At 38.3% G+C, this 15,548-nt stretch overlaps 1 protein-coding gene and 2 pseudogenes across 2 annotated transcripts in view; all 3 read right to left on the bottom strand.

The window, feature by feature from the left end:
- Positions 1 to 1,227: 1,227 nt before the first annotated feature.
- On the bottom strand, positions 1,228 to 11,435 carry LOC110044763 (uncharacterized; annotated as a pseudogene). The gene is made up of 4 exons (XR_016208919.1): positions 11,416 to 11,435; positions 10,795 to 10,862; positions 3,984 to 4,476; positions 1,228 to 1,352 (listed from the first exon to the last, which is right to left on the bottom strand). The product of XR_016208919.1 is annotated as an uncharacterized LOC110044763 (transcript).
- LOC149108355 (uncharacterized) lies at positions 4,198 to 6,606 on the bottom strand (annotated as a pseudogene).
- A 519-nt stretch (positions 11,436 to 11,954) lies between the features above and the next one.
- Positions 11,955 to 15,548, bottom strand: part of LOC110056754 (tetratricopeptide repeat protein 28-like) — a 3,794-nt gene continuing 200 nt past the window's right edge. Inside the window, exon 2 of the mRNA XM_020763643.2 lies at positions 11,955 to 15,062. Coding sequence (XP_020619302.2) covers positions 12,169 to 15,051 — 2,883 coding nt within the window. The 5' untranslated portion in view covers positions 15,052 to 15,062 and the 3' untranslated portion in view covers positions 11,955 to 12,168. The remainder of the gene's footprint in view (positions 15,063 to 15,548) is intronic.

The following is a 15,548-nucleotide window of genomic DNA, read 5'->3' as shown; positions in this document are numbered from 1 at the left end:
TCAATCAATCAATCATTCAGCAGACAGTCAATAAGTTTTTTTACATTAACTGTCTAATTTCTCGCTCACTGATTGGCTCACTTTTTTCATCATCAATAACAGTACAGACAGATAAATTTTAATTTATGCAAGCTTTCAACAGTTCAACTTTCAGCTGTTGAACTGTCAACCTTTTAACCAATGGGATTTTATTGACTTTTTTAAGTAACCAATCAAAAAGTGAGAAAGCTATCGACAATGTTTGCGTCATTTTGAATAAAATTCACTTATCTTCGTTAACAGCAAGTTTACGGTGTCTTTTCCTTTATTTATTTCTGTCATTTGACCATTCTGGGGTCTTGTTATTTTAAAAAACAACTTGACATCAGTTTTTTGTGTCTGTCCTCTTACCGATGATAAATTGTGTCATGACATTGTCAAAGTTCACTGAGTAACCACGAGCCTATGGCTATGGCTCGTGGTTCCACAGCCACTTTGACAATGTTATGACACAATTTATCATCGGTAAGAGGAAAGACGCATAAAAAACTAACATCAATTTGTTAAAAGGCTTCTCAGTCAGTGTAATAGTAGTCAATGAATTTGTTGTTTTATCAATCATACATCGTACCATTTTATTTTAACAGTACATTGATCAAAAATCAATCAGTCAATTAATCATTTCACCAGTCAGTCAATCAGTTGCAGTGGTAATCTCAATCAGTATTTTGTCTGTTAATCAGTTAAGCTGTTAATTAGTGTTTTTCAATGTCAATGGGCCTGTTTGTTAAATTGATCAGTGAAGTAGACAACTGCCTGCCATGTACTGGTTTAGACAGGTTTGTCAACTGGTTCATTGACCAGCTAATTACGACTCAATGAATCTGTCAAAAGGTCTGTCAGACATCAATTGAACGTGAATTTCTTGGTCAAAAGATCAGCATGTGAGTTAGTTTTCATTATTCAAATACTCACACAGCCAAATGGCTGTGGTCACTCAGTTGTACAGTCACCCAATCAAAAAATCTTTTAAGGGAAATGCACACCAGTCCAGAGGAAACATCCTGACAAAGACTATAAGCTTTAGACACAGGTTTTGGCTACAGAATAATCCAGTAACGACAAGTTAATTCACGATTATTTTGTTTAAAAACGTGTCAATATTAGGGATCTCTTCTTATTCATTGTGCAAATTAACCATGGCTTGGAGTACATTGCATGACTGAATTTAAATATACACCACAGAACTTGGCTTATTCAAGAGCTTTGTTAACCTGGTTCGCCCAAAAGTTGGATTGCAAAATAAAACATGCATTCCTTCTAAAGATAACTTCTTAAAGCTCTGATCCACTTTGTCCCTGTTGACATCTGACCTGAAAAGCAAGATCAACTTCTTTCAGCGGCAAGTTAAAAAATAATATAAGATAACTAGTTACTTGCATTCTGACAGATACTAAACACACTTAAGGTTACAACAGTCCCTGAAGAGAGAATTTGTATCAAAAACTATTTTTCATCCCCAAATCTCTTAAATACATGTACTATAGCAAATTGCATTTCAAAGGCTCGTCGGAAAAAGGGGCATTAGCAATTTCTGGTCAAACGTGAACTTTGTCAAAAATACTCCAAATTTTGCAAGCCGTTTTGTCTACATGTAGGTGTGCTAAAAATGCATTTTTCTCAATAAGGTTTTTAACAGGACATCGTAAGGATATGACATTCTGGCAGAAAATCCAGAAAGGCCTTGGCAAGCTATGGGGTCCAGCCAAAAGCCCCTCCCCACCCCTAGAAAAATTTGAAATCCTACCCTTACAAAGATGGATTTTACTACACAAAACTGGCACCACTCACTTCCCTAGATCACTGTAGCTGACTAAATCATTATTTAGATGCCATTAATTCTGCTTTTTCCCATCATCAATGGACAATTTTGTACCATGATCCTTTTTTGCAATATTACAATATGAATTCATGCAGATGTCCCCTTGGTTCAAGTTTAACTATTTCTGCCCACAAAATTTCGCTATCAATCGATTTGCTCAATGATTGGTGTCTACATGTAAGTGAGTCTGCACGCATGAAATGGTTTACCAATAATCAGGCTACTGCCAGAACTGTGGATGTTGGAAACATGAAACTTCAATTGCGCCATTTGGCTTACAACATTTTTTCATATTGTTCTCAGCATAACATAGATTTGCATGTACAGTGAGTGCGTCAGGCTGATTTCATTAGCAAAATCAAGGATTGTGATGATTGGCAGCATACCGTGCAGTGTTTTGATACACTGGAATCCATGTGGGGTCCTCATTCACTGGATTGTTTTGTTTCATATTGCAATGTAAAACCTTTTGTTTTTTTTCTCTTGCTATTGGAATCCAGGTACAGCTGGAGCGGATGCCTTTTTTCAGTCATGGGAAGGGGAAAATTGTTTAGTAGTTCCTCCTGTTAGTGTTATTACCAGGGTGCTTGGCTACATCAGTTTACAAAATGTTTCGGTCATCCTGGTGGGCTCTGCGTTAGCCCACGTTAGCCCACAAAAACGAGCGACAAAGCCGTGAGGAACCGCCTGCCCAGATTACCCACATTTTTTATTGCCCCCCCCCCCCCCCCCCATTACCTGTTTTGACAACCTGATGACAGGTTTTGTGGATCGTGTTAACCCAGCCAATCAGAGCATAGATCATAATCTGAAACTTCCAACTTGGCAGGGAAAAGCCACTGTGATGCTCCTGTATAGTCTATCAAAACAATACTATCTGATGCAGTGTTTGCTCAATGGCGGCAAAGGGCAATATGCCGAAAAAGCCTGACAAGGGAGTAGTTGAGAGAAGTGTAAAAGATAATTGCAGACTTTGTTGTTGTTTGGCTCAAGATCAAATTTGGAGAATTTAAACATTTCCATGCAAAACCTTTTCAAGGTCTCTAAGTGTGAAGGATTTCAAAATGGCACTTTGTCAGAAATCTGGTAGAAAATTGGTATAGAAAGATCAGAAACTTTATTTGAGACACATTTACTAGAGAAGAGAAGAGTTTCTGCTGTTTCCATGGCTCATGCCACCCTTAAATGGGCTCACAGTATTCTGCCTTTAGATATATAACCCTGTAGATACCAGGATTTGCAAGAATCTTGTTAAGGTGGAGAAACCCTCAAGGCTTGAAACAATCACGAAGAAGGAACCAGTCTCCTTAGAACTAATTAGATCTATTGTTTCTACTTAGGCTCACAAGCACAGTAATCTCAAAGACCTAAGGTTTGCAATGATGTGTTTTAACTTTCGCTGGTCTCATCCATTCAAATGAGCTTCTCAACATCTGGTTTAGTCAAATTACAGTTTTTCCAGATCATGTTATTATCAGACTCCCAGAGAGTAAGACCGAAGTATACAGAGAAGGTCAGAATGTATTAACACATACAAAAAGTCTGGAAACTCTACTTCCCCATATCACTTGCTCTTAAGATATTTGGATACTGCTAATATTGTCATTTCTTTATCTTCAGAGATTTTGTCTAGGAATGTTGTTCTCCAAAACACTTGAAAGTGTATTTTGGGTAACAGGAAAGTTTCCTACACTTTCTTTAGGTGGATGTTTAAGAAATGTTTAAGCAAACTAGGCTACAATCAACGTCTTTTTGCATAACGTAATTTTAGGTCTGGCGGGGCTACATCTATCGTAACCAGTTTAGGGCATTGCCCATGTAAAGAGCAGTTATTAAAGCTCCATGGTCACTGGAAATCTGTTCCAGCTAAAGACATGTACATGTCAAGGAACCAGTTTGGGAGAGGCTCAATGTTGCTCAAAGCAGTGGACTTTAGTTTACTTTTCAATTGATGATGTATCTTTTTTTAAAATCATTCAGGAGTTTGAAATAAATTATACTGTAGGTGCTTGTTCCACCTGAAACTCTTTCTGACTCTTGTTTTTTGTTCTTAGTCTGAATTAGAAGGAAAATATTTTTCATTCGGACGAACTTGGTGAGGGAGAATGAAACCTTCACTTACAGTCGTCATGCCGCTGTCTCTCAAGTACTGAGTTCCTCTTGGTCTCTTTAACGATTGCGGACTGGACAGTTGCTTTTTTCTTTTAGGCTGAGAGACTTTTTTAATTCTGATAGAGGAACCAAAGCTGTTGTTGCAATTGAAGCATCTGCATCGTTCACTGCATCCTTGTCTGGTACTGAAACATGGGCATTTAGTGTTCTTTTTTCCTTCGATGTCAATGCAGGACACAAACCCTGGATCTTTGGTTTTCCTTGCCTCTCCACATCTACACAGCTTCAACTTGGGCTTTTTTCCCCACTTGTAGTATTACTGCATTTCCGACACTTGCATTGTTCCATGCATAGTATTCCCTTGTGGACACAGGGACATCGGTAACTTTGCCCTTCCTGGGTTTTGCAAGAAGTCTCATGCCTCGATTTGAGCTTACTTCTGCAAGTGCACCCTTTCACTTTACTTGTTTCTTCCTTTTGGGAGGTTGTTTCATTAGAATTATCTGCTTCCACGGTGAAAGAAGTGACAAATGTGTTTCAGCTTGATTAATTTGATTCATGTGTGCCACTAAACTATATGTATTTCAGTTAAATTATCTTGCAACAAGAAGAAGGATGGTGTTAAATTAACAAAACGCTTTTTCAATAACTTCAAATTCCATATTTCCATAGACTTTGACAACAGCGCACAACTTGCAAATTACCAACCACAATTAAAGCGATGACATAACAATAGAAAAGAAAGAAATGGCCCCATTAGATCAACTATGAAACATGTTAAGGTTGAATAGGAATAATGTTAAAGAGGGATTTGAACCATTATTTTTAAATCACAGTTATTTGCCAGTGGTGAGGTCGGGATGGGACAAACTGCACCCAAATTCTTCTCTGACATGACCTAGAGCCAAATTCAAGATATGAGGGAGCTCATTACAACAAGGTCAAAGTCATTGTGGTATGAGACTATTTGTCACTATCAACGTTTCAGATTTTAACATTTAAAATATGTGGCCTTCAATACTGGTCCATATTTTGCTGCCCACGAAATGACAAATATCAGCACTTTTGCAGAGGATATAACAAGACTACATGTACATGCTGCAAAAAAGTGAACACATTGCTGTTTTGGGTGTATAAAACTGTAATATAAATTATAAGGACCTTCATTCTGCCAACCATCAAGCCTTTTTCTCCGGCAGAAAAAACAAACTTTGGCCTTGATTTTCCCAAAGGGCTCCAGTCAAAAGCGACCTGTTTAAGAGACGCTGTATCTGTCCATTCCTTTCAGTTCCAAACTCAGGTGGAATTCCTGATAAACAACCTTTCTTTATGTGTGCCCTTAAATTTTCCACTTCTCTTAGTGTTTTCAGAGTTAAACACGAGGAGGGCACATTTTTCCATTTTCCAAGAAAAATGTCCAAATTAGCTTCCATCCCCACATTGTCTGGGGTATCCTTTGTCCTCCTTTCACCAAGCTTGTTATTTTGTCTGAAGATCAGGCCAAACTCTTTTCTGAATCGCGTTTTAAGTAAAAAGTGTCCTGATTTGAGAGTCCGTAACACACGCTGACTTTTATCTCAGCATCTGGAAAGATTCGTTCATATTTGTTTCTGTTTTTGCAGCAGTTGTCTATGCAAATCATAGATATTGATTTTCCAGTTAAACGCATACTTTCATTTAAGCTAATCAACATGTCATCAACTTCTTGAAAGGCTGTAGATTTAGTCAATCTCCAGTCCACAACTTCACCATTTTCATTAAGAACGATGAAAACATTGTCAAATTGCGTTACAAATTTGCACTCCTTTCCTTCAGAAACAACGCCAATATTGTGACTGATCTTGAAGGTCACATGATCACATGATATACATGTTGCTAAAATGTTACGCATTTTACCCACATAGAAGTGCTGGTAGGACTTGAAGTCATCCAAAAAGATTCGCACTATTTGATCACTGCTTGGAAACGAAAATAAGTCATCAGTGTAAAAGTCATTCAATTCAACGTTTTCGTCATCAATTAGTCTTTCTCCTCTAGCCACATTGCATAACTCTTCAAGTCTTGTGTGCTCTTCATGATTGAGATTACTGATTCCTTCGCTGATCATTAAAAAATTCACCCCTTGAATAATCTGGGTTTTTATGTATGAAAGAAGCCTTTTAATGTACCCACTTCTTTGGTATAATTTCATCGGAAATAATTCTTTGACTGTTGCTGGTAACAGTGTGAGTAGATCTGGAGAGGAGGCAAAAATCTTGTGGGTTTTTCGTCCGTGACAACACAAGTAAATTCTCTGAACTAAAAGTATGTTCCCAAACAAATCGTAGACCAAATCTTCGTTTCTTTCCCTTGCCACTGTCAAGAGATGTGGTCCACTGCCATGGTATCAAGGCTACATGTGTATGAATAGGACATTTTGGTTTACAGACAGTGGCATACTGCTCTCGTGGACTCCACAGAAAAACCTTGGGAAACACAACTTGCCTTCTTCCCATCATTAACCCTGGAGGGATGATGATGCTTGAAAACTGCAGATCACTTGCATCTTTATCAAAGCTCTCAGTGAGTTCCTTGATGTATGACTCGATATCCTTTGTGCTTTTCAAATTGTATTCCTCACTGAAATGCACCATGACTAAAATGAACAGTAAAGGCATGAGTGCCCACCATGTGTCAGACGCACGATACATTGACCTCATAACAGCTTGGTACTCAAGTGTGTATCAAACTTTAAAAAGAAACTGACACCAAGATGGCAGTTTTGACAAATTGTGTAATTTTCACCTCACAGAATATTAACTTATGAATTCCAGCAGATCTTCATATAGTTAATTATCTGTTACATGTAGTTGTAAGATGCATGAAAACTCCATTAAGTTGCGGATGGAAACTGCTGGAATTTTTTGAAGAAAAAGGAGGGAAGAAGTAATCTTTGACTTGGTTACATGGAAAAGAACTGAAGAGACAAAACAAATTAATAATCAAAATAATGTACACTCAAGAAAAGCATGTGCTAGGAAAATGTTTTTACGTGGTAACTCCTGGGAATAGTCCTTACATGAGCTACAATCACGCGACACGATCATGCGAATGCTTTTTCAATTAATTGGCGGCTTCATTAAGTGCCATGGAGTCTGCGGCAATAATTGCGAAGTTTCTTGTGTCACAAATTTACTACTTTTACATGTAGCTAACGCAGGAAAGTTTCGAATAATATGAACTTTTTGCTCCCTTCATAGAAGAGGAAATAAACAAGCCACTATGGAGAAGCATTCTTCATTTGAACCCTAGCAAACACACAATAGTTATAAAACAGCAGACAAAATTTCTTGAATCAAGCTAGGGGTGATTCCATAAGATACGCAGTCACAGTGGCGTTATTTGCACTAAAAAAGGGAGAACTGACGTTACCTGAAATACAGCTGCTATCCCCAGCCCTCTCTCTGTCAAGCAATGCTACGGTAGTGTTGCATGACAGAGAGAGGGCAAGAACTGGACCAGTGGTCGACACTGAAGGCTAACTTATCTGTGCATGCATTTCAAGCAATTACTTTTGTTCTTAAGAGAATACCACCACAAGGATAGCAAGAGATTTGCGAAAACAGATATATAGCTTTGTCATGTTTTCAAGAACCCAGCGTAAGTGCGACACATTTTGTGTAGTGCACTCGGGTACCTACCCCACCTAGCCCCCCTTCCTGCAAGGCTGATAGATTATTAATAATTGAAATTAATTAATTAAACAAACATTAAAGTTTACACCTTATGGCGTTAGTGCCTTAGCGAACAGCAGCCTCCTAAACCATCCCAATAGTGCACTCTGCATTAAAAATGAATGTTCTAATATATAACTGCAGAGTTATAGTGAACAAAGATAGTCAAAGGAATAGTGACGCAACGGAGTGAGGCAAGCCCGCGTGAAACTTTACGCATTAACTAGAATCAAGAGATTGCTAGAACTGAGTAGGTGTAATGGATAAATGATTTCAACCCAAATACAATTGTTTTAAACTTAACTTTGAGAGTGAGATCAGTGATATCATATTGCATGTGCAGCTAGCCATTCCACACAATAAGCTGGTGCAAATAAACAGAAAAGGAAAAGCTCGCAAGAATAATGCTGTCTCTCCATGACCACTCGTTTATTAATAGCTCTTGTTTAAGTAAATGGCTTTTTATTGAGATTTTTAGCACTGAAGGTTAACCCTTGGTTATATGCATTGGAATACTAACACATACATGTAAGGCCAAAGTACTTAAATACGTGATTATTTGACACGTTCAAACTTCTAAAAAAAATACTTTTTTATTTTTATATGATACTGCATATTACTGGTGTGTCCTTGCATTCAATTTCTTCTTGTACAATGTAATGTGCAACAGTAGTTTTGTTTGACCTTACAGTATAATTCATCACCTATATAATATTTACACAAACTTGATGGCCAATAATAAGGACGGCCATGCCCAGAATACAAAATAAAATGGTAATTTTGTTCAGATGTATTAAAATGTTTTTTTTTTTAACTGTTATTGATCTTTAATTTTATTGCAATACAGTATTAATAAAAATCAAATAAAATATAATTCTAATAATTCTTTATTGAGCTCATATGATATATAGTTTATTAATTTTATTACAGAAAATTTTATTACAAAATAAGGTCAGAATCAACATTGCCCCTTCCTATAGCTGAACTGTTTAACGAAAATATAAGCCGCTATGCTCTGAGAAATGCGGACTTTACCATACCCAGGTTCAACACTGTAACTCATGGCAAACACAACCTAAGCTATCTAGGGCCTAAGCTGTGGGTAAGAGTAAGACCTTAGAAAGTCAGAAACCCTTAACAAATTTAAAAGTTGGCTAACAACAATGAACCTGGTGGAATTAATTAGGAAAAATTGTAGTAATTGTCTTTTTTGTTCTAACCAACCTTTTATATAATTGCAGTTTTAATCATTTTTATTAGCCTAGTCTTTGTTATGCTGTAATTAATTAACTATGTCTCATATGTTTTTAATGATTGGAATTTTATGATTATTATTAGTATAGATATAGGTGTCCACAAATGAAGCTTACTGTTAACAGTAAGCTAGAAGTTTTGGCACAGTAATAAAGTTATCAGGTGGGTTAATACTAGCTTAGTAAGTAGACCTTAAGTATACTTGAATCTTACTTGAGATGCGAACAGGTCTAATTTCAACTTAAGTAGCCTACTTTGCACTCGTAGCAATGCATCTTTTTCAAAAGGGCCGAAGTGCACTTTCAAGTCGCACTCAACCACCCTTAGCAGCTTACTTACACACTATCAGAACAATTTCAGCGAATTGAATGTCAATCAAATGTGCTTTTTCTTTGGCATATCAGGACACGCAAGACGTGTGGCTTTCAAGCAATCGACTGACAGTCGGTCCATATATGGGCCCATTCACAGTCAATATGTTGACTGAGAGTCAGCCGAGTGTCAGTCAACATGTTATTCAAGTTAATAGACCATCAGTCGACACTATCGGTTGGTATGTCAGTTGACACACCTTGACCGACATGTTATGATCAACAATCGATAGGGTGTATAGGTCAACTATCGGTGGTATCAGTGTATTGTTAACCGTCTCCTTACCCACAGGAAACATGAAAGAAGAATCTCTATCGTCAATCCTCATATGTTGATAGAGCCAGGATGCAGCTCAAACTGCCGTCATTTCGAATACATATGTAATGCAACTTCAGGTCTCGCCAAGCATAACTGGAAAAAACAGTCTTTGAGACAGATGAATGTTGCCGGTATGAAAAGTCAAAAACAGACGAGGGCTGCTGAAAGACCCTCTCAAAAGGCTAGAGAAGATTGTTTAATATTTGAGTAGAGAAGATAGAAGTCAGTAACAAGAGCCGACCAAATGAGCATAGTGTTGGCCAATTGTCAATGAAGTATCGGCTGAGTGTTGGCCGAGTGTCAGTCAACATATCAGCCAATAGTATCGAGCAATACTCAGCCCACAGATGCCTTAAGGTCATTCCCCAGTATTGCATTGCGCATCCTTACTCCGCATAATTTCACGCATAATAGCACACATGATTAGCATGCACATTAAAAAAAATTGCGGCTTTTTCTTTACGGCTGGTCCTTACCGTAGAGGTAAATCATCATTTTCTCGCAAATGAGTATGGTGACCTATCATTTTTTCCTGTTGTTTTGAATTGAGAAATAAATTTCTCCATGTAAAATAAATATGGACCAATTCTCAGTGTAGAACGAAAAACAATCGTCGGAAACATGAATTTAGCAAGCAATCGTGATATCATGGGGCTATTATAAGGATTTATTGGGTATAAACAAGGTGCTGTTGCACCTAAACGAACATGGAAACCCCTCATTTTTATGTCAAAATTTAAGTTCCTATAGTATAAACAATCAATAGGCAAAGTTTCACAAAAATCTCAGTGCAGGTTCTATTTCAGTGGAATGACCTTAAGTACACATGATCCAAACAGGCTATCCTGATGAATTCGATGTTTCTAATGTTCAATAATTCACTTATTCTCTTGGGAAAAATTATCAGCAAACAACTGTACTCTTCACTTCACAGTGCTATTGACACCACAAATATTGAAAAATCCATTCATCAGTGCTCTATTGCTTGAATATTGTACACAGCCTCGTCTCGGGTGAGGATGGATGTCCATAGAAATTTCATTTCATGTCAGTTTGTCTCTAATAGGGCAGAATAGACTCCGATGGGTACCCATGCATCATTTATGTCCTATCCTATTATATAGTCGTAAGGCAATCGCACTGTGAAACAATATGCCAGCTTACCTTCGTCCAGATCGAGATCCTGAACTTCAGAGGTTGTCAACAAACATAACGTCTCCACATTCCACCCTCTAGCTTCGACATGCAAAAAATTAAAGTTACTTTAGCTTATGCCTCACATCAAGTATGTAACATCAGTCGTTAAAGGCCTTTTTAAAACTAAAAACAAACCTTTGAAATCAACGGTAAACTCGATTTTCCGCTATTTTTCTTGCACACGTGCCGAATAGCGGAGGCGAACACTTCACTCGCAAAGATCGCTGGGAGATAGTTGGAAATGCCAACGGGGGAGGGGAGAGGAGGGAAGCTCTCCGTATATGGGTGAAGAGAACGCAAATGGGAAAACAAACCATGGAAGAGACAAACATATCGACAAAAACCCGAGAGTTAAAGGCAACACAAAATCAAAAGGGCAATAGGGAACAACGAAAAAATTTAAAATGGCAAAAAAAGACACACACACACACACACAACGCATGGCAAAGAAAACACAAACGGATCGTGTGAAAATTCTTGGACATCAGTTTCCGAATTCTGTTGACCCAGGTTAATCTGAGTGTTCTGATAGGCTCTTTCTTGGGATTTTACTAGACGGATATGGAAAAGTAGTCATTAGCCGTTTACGTTTTGTTTTTGAAAGCCATCGTCACTACTTCCAGTCAAACCTCCGGTTGCGACTTTTCAAGGCAAATATTTAGAACCTCTTGAAAGGTGGCTCTGAACCCTATGAACAGATTTTTTTAAAACTTTGCCAAAAGTTGCGTCTTATCATACTTATGAAAATTTGATAAAATGAAAAAATTTCACCGTGCCGCTTTTGAATTATAAGCCCCTAAAGCTGTAATTAAGGGTGTTTTCAGCAGGTCATACTGTTGCTATGGTAACCTATTGTGTCACGAAAATGATAACAACGTGTTCACCAATGATTGGGTAATTTTTTGATACCACGATTGTAGCACCAAGTGATAAAGAGTGGTAATAATGACCTATCAAAATCTAACTGCTAAAAACTGCTTTGAGCCACCTTAAAGGGGTTCTTTGAATAAGTTTTACGTAGTCACGATTTTAGGAGTTGAGTCAGCTTGTCATCTCTTTCTTTCACACACATGAAAAGAAATAGAAAATTGATACAGATCCTTACTAATCAAACAGAAACAACGCACTCGAAAGAACATAAAAAACCTTTAATTTTAATTTTGCGGTACTTTTAACTTTTGAATATACTCCATGATGTTCGGTAAAGAACAGGACACATGGCTTGTTAAACTTATTACAATTTTATCTTCAAAGCATTTTTGCTTTCTTTAAGGTCTTTTAAGTCAACTGGGATAACTGGAACCAATAGATTTCGTTTCTCAATCAAGAAAAATTATTTCTTTATTTTCCAAAATCAAATTTCACGTCATCTCCAATCAGCATGAAAGGCGCCCACTGCCTCACGTTAGAATAGCCGTTAGCTCTCATCCACTTCATGGCCTGATGAAGAGATTCACTGGCACTTTCACCATGAACAAGGTGCTCGTAGAAACGACTCATGAACTGTTCTGTTGCACTGTCTTCCAGGGCCCACAGTGCAACCAACACCGAGCGTGCACCGGATCCTAAGAACGCCCGAGCGATTCCAACAACGCCTTCGACTCTTATCTGTCCTTGGCCGCTGTGACAACAGCTAAGTACCACAAGTTTGGCTCGCAGCTGAACTCTTGAAATGTCAAACATTGTTAACAAGTATTCTTCTTCTTTAGGAGTTCTGTTAGTAGGGCGAAGAGGAGAAAGGGCAATTTCTCCTCTTTCAGCATCACCATGCGCAGCAAAATGTATCAGGCTCACTGAATTGATTCTCTCAAGTACCGCCTGCTTAGTTGCTTGCTGTCCTAACAAAGGTTGAACACCCAGCAGTCGTCCAATCATCTCTGCTTCCTTTCCTGCACAGGGCAATCTAGATATGCTCTCTTTCCTTCCTTTGTATCGCACCAAACCAACATCGGGATCTCCAACTATCAGTGCACCAGTCTGACTGTGATAGTCTGCAGGACTGTCTTGGATGAGCTTGAGAGTCGTTAAAGAAGGAATGATGCGGATCCTATGAGTCTCGGACAAATATTTCCCTCTCTTAGCCGTTAAGGCTGCGAATGGAACGTTGTACAAGGAGCGATCAGGAACAATGATGATTTCGGGCTCCTCGAGTAAGTCGGCCACGGGAGCTATGATCATTTTGTAACACAAAAAAAGACTCTGTTCGAGATTTTGATTTTCTTCCTTTTCCTCCACCACAATTCTGAAAGATGCGAGTTTACCTTCCTGAAATGACTTGGATGGCACTCTGTTACCATTCAAAGAACGATCTTCGCAACCTACTTTTGGCAAAACATCAAATCGTCTAAAGCTCTGGGCGAAAAAATCATCTAAATTTCGAAAAAGTCCGCGGTGAAAAGTGTCATCACTTGCTTTTATTTCTCGGAAATGTTTTTCACCACTTCCTTTTAAAACCCACAAACGCATTCCTTGAGAAGAGTGAGAAAGGTAAAGAAAAGTGCTGGTACTTTCCTTCTTCACAATCCTATCCAGACGAACCCAAGATTGAGGATCAGCTGAGATTTGATTCTCCACGGAGTACTGAGCTGACATTAAATCTGCCAAAGCTCTGGCCCTTCCGAGCTCTGCAATATACAGGGCCTCTTGAGGAATTCCCGCAGCACAAAGCATTTGACTGAGCATCCAGTAAGGAAAACGGTGCTCATCTGAGAAATGTATTTTGAAATGGTCATTATCGCCAAGAAAAAGCCGCAATTTCTCGCATTTATGAATGCTTGAAAGCAGATACAAAAGCGCTTCGTCATTGTTTTGTTCGAGAAATTTAACCTGTGTAAGCTTGCAAAGACATGCGAATTGATTTTGAACGTCTGCAATCTCTTGACTCACTGCAAGTGCTTTTTGAAGACAATATTCAGTCTGGGCATATTCACCGAGAGAAAGAAACACATTTCCTAGGTTTCCGTAAGCTGCTGCTTCTCCGTCTCTGCTACCGATTTCTTTTGAGAGCAAAAGTGCTTTTTCCTGATATTCTTTAGCCTTAACAAAATCACCAATAGAGGAAAACACATTTCCAAGGCTGCCGTTAGATGATTCTTCTATTTTTCGGCAACCAATTTCTTTTGCGATAGTAAGTGCGTTCTCAAAGCAATCTTTAGCCTCCTCATATTTACCAAGGGAAAGAAATACATTCCCTAAGTTTAGAGAAGAGGTTGCTTCTCCGTTTCTGTCTCCAATTTCTTTTTCGATGGCAAGCGCATTCTCAAGATACCGGTTAGCCTTGACATATTCACCAAGATGTATAAAACCCGCTCCTAGATTTCTATAACACCCGGCTGCGCCATTCCTGTCCCCAATTGCTTGACTAATTTTAAGTGCTTTCTCATGGTAATCTTGAGCTTTGACATATTCACCAAGAGACTGGAACACTGTTCCTAACATGCTGTAATCAGCTGCCTCTCCACTTCTATCGCCAATCTCTCTCCTGATCTCAAGCGCTTCCTTGACATATTCTTCACTCTTACAATATTCGCCAAGAGATAGATAAACTTTTCCTAGTTGTCCGTAACATGCGGCTTCCCCTCTCCTATCACCACTTTCCCTTTTGATCACAAGTGCTTTCTCTGTGTATTCTTCAGCCTTGCGATATTCACTTCGAAAGTGGAAAGCACTTCCCAGGTTCCCGTAACATGAGGCTTGTCCAATTCTGTCGCCAATTTGCTCTCTGATTTCAAGTGCTCTCTCAAGACTTTTTGTAGCCTTGATATATTCACCAAGAGATAAAAAAACAGTTCCTAGTGATTCGTAACACGACGCTTCTCCTTTACGTTGACCTATTTCTGTATAGATCGCTAGTGCTTTCCGACAGAGTTTTTTTGCTTCCGAATGTTTGCATTGACGATGATGTAACTTCGCCAGTTCTAAGCTTAGCTCACTTTCTAAAGCTTTTTCACCACTGTTGTAGAGTATCACAAGAAGTGTTCTACCGTAATTTATTGCGCTTGTGTAATCATTGATCAGACAGTACGCCACGAACATTATAAAATGACTGATATGATTATAAAATGTGTGGCTCACTTCGCTTCTTATGACTGCTTTGTTGTTGAGGATGTACAGACATTCCTTGCATAACTCGATGGCCTTAGTAGCACGACAAGTGTTGAGAAGAAAGAGGGTTACAACAAGGCCTATAGAGACAGCCAGTCTAATCAAACCTCTGTTGTTCATGTCAAATGCTTCTGTTTAAATAAGATGACATAAAACAAGTAAAGTTAAATTTTAAATACATTAAAACAAGTGAACTTAAATTCAAAATAAATTAAAACAAGTAAAATTAAATTTAAAACACATTAAAACAAATGAAATGGACCTTTTCGACGATACCGCGGCCATTTTGAATTCTATCGTTTCAAATAGCTATTATGGGATACCCAGGAGGCAAATTAGAATGTATTTGCCCCCTGAGCATCTTATAATAGATATTTGAAACAATAGAGTTCAAAATGAACGCCGTATCACCGAGAAGGTCCATTAAATTTAAGGCCTTTCGTATGCGCATTAAGATTAATTGCTTTGGATCAAAACTGGAGCTGGTCTTACTGTAAAATCCAGTTTAATCTGTGTTAGGAACTGGAATTGTCCTATTACAATGACAGAGATTCATTCAAATACTGAGATTTTGTAATGAAGCGATCAGTATAAACTCTAATCTTTCAGTCAGAGCA

This window comes from Orbicella faveolata, unplaced genomic scaffold, assembly GCF_042242905.1.
Source record: "Orbicella faveolata isolate gen_17 unplaced genomic scaffold, um_ofav_v1 contig_26, whole genome shotgun sequence".
In the NCBI taxonomy this organism is placed as follows: domain Eukaryota; kingdom Metazoa; phylum Cnidaria; class Anthozoa; order Scleractinia; family Merulinidae; genus Orbicella; species Orbicella faveolata.
Note: the sequence above shows the minus strand (reverse complement) of the source record. Positions and strands in the feature narration are given on the sequence as shown.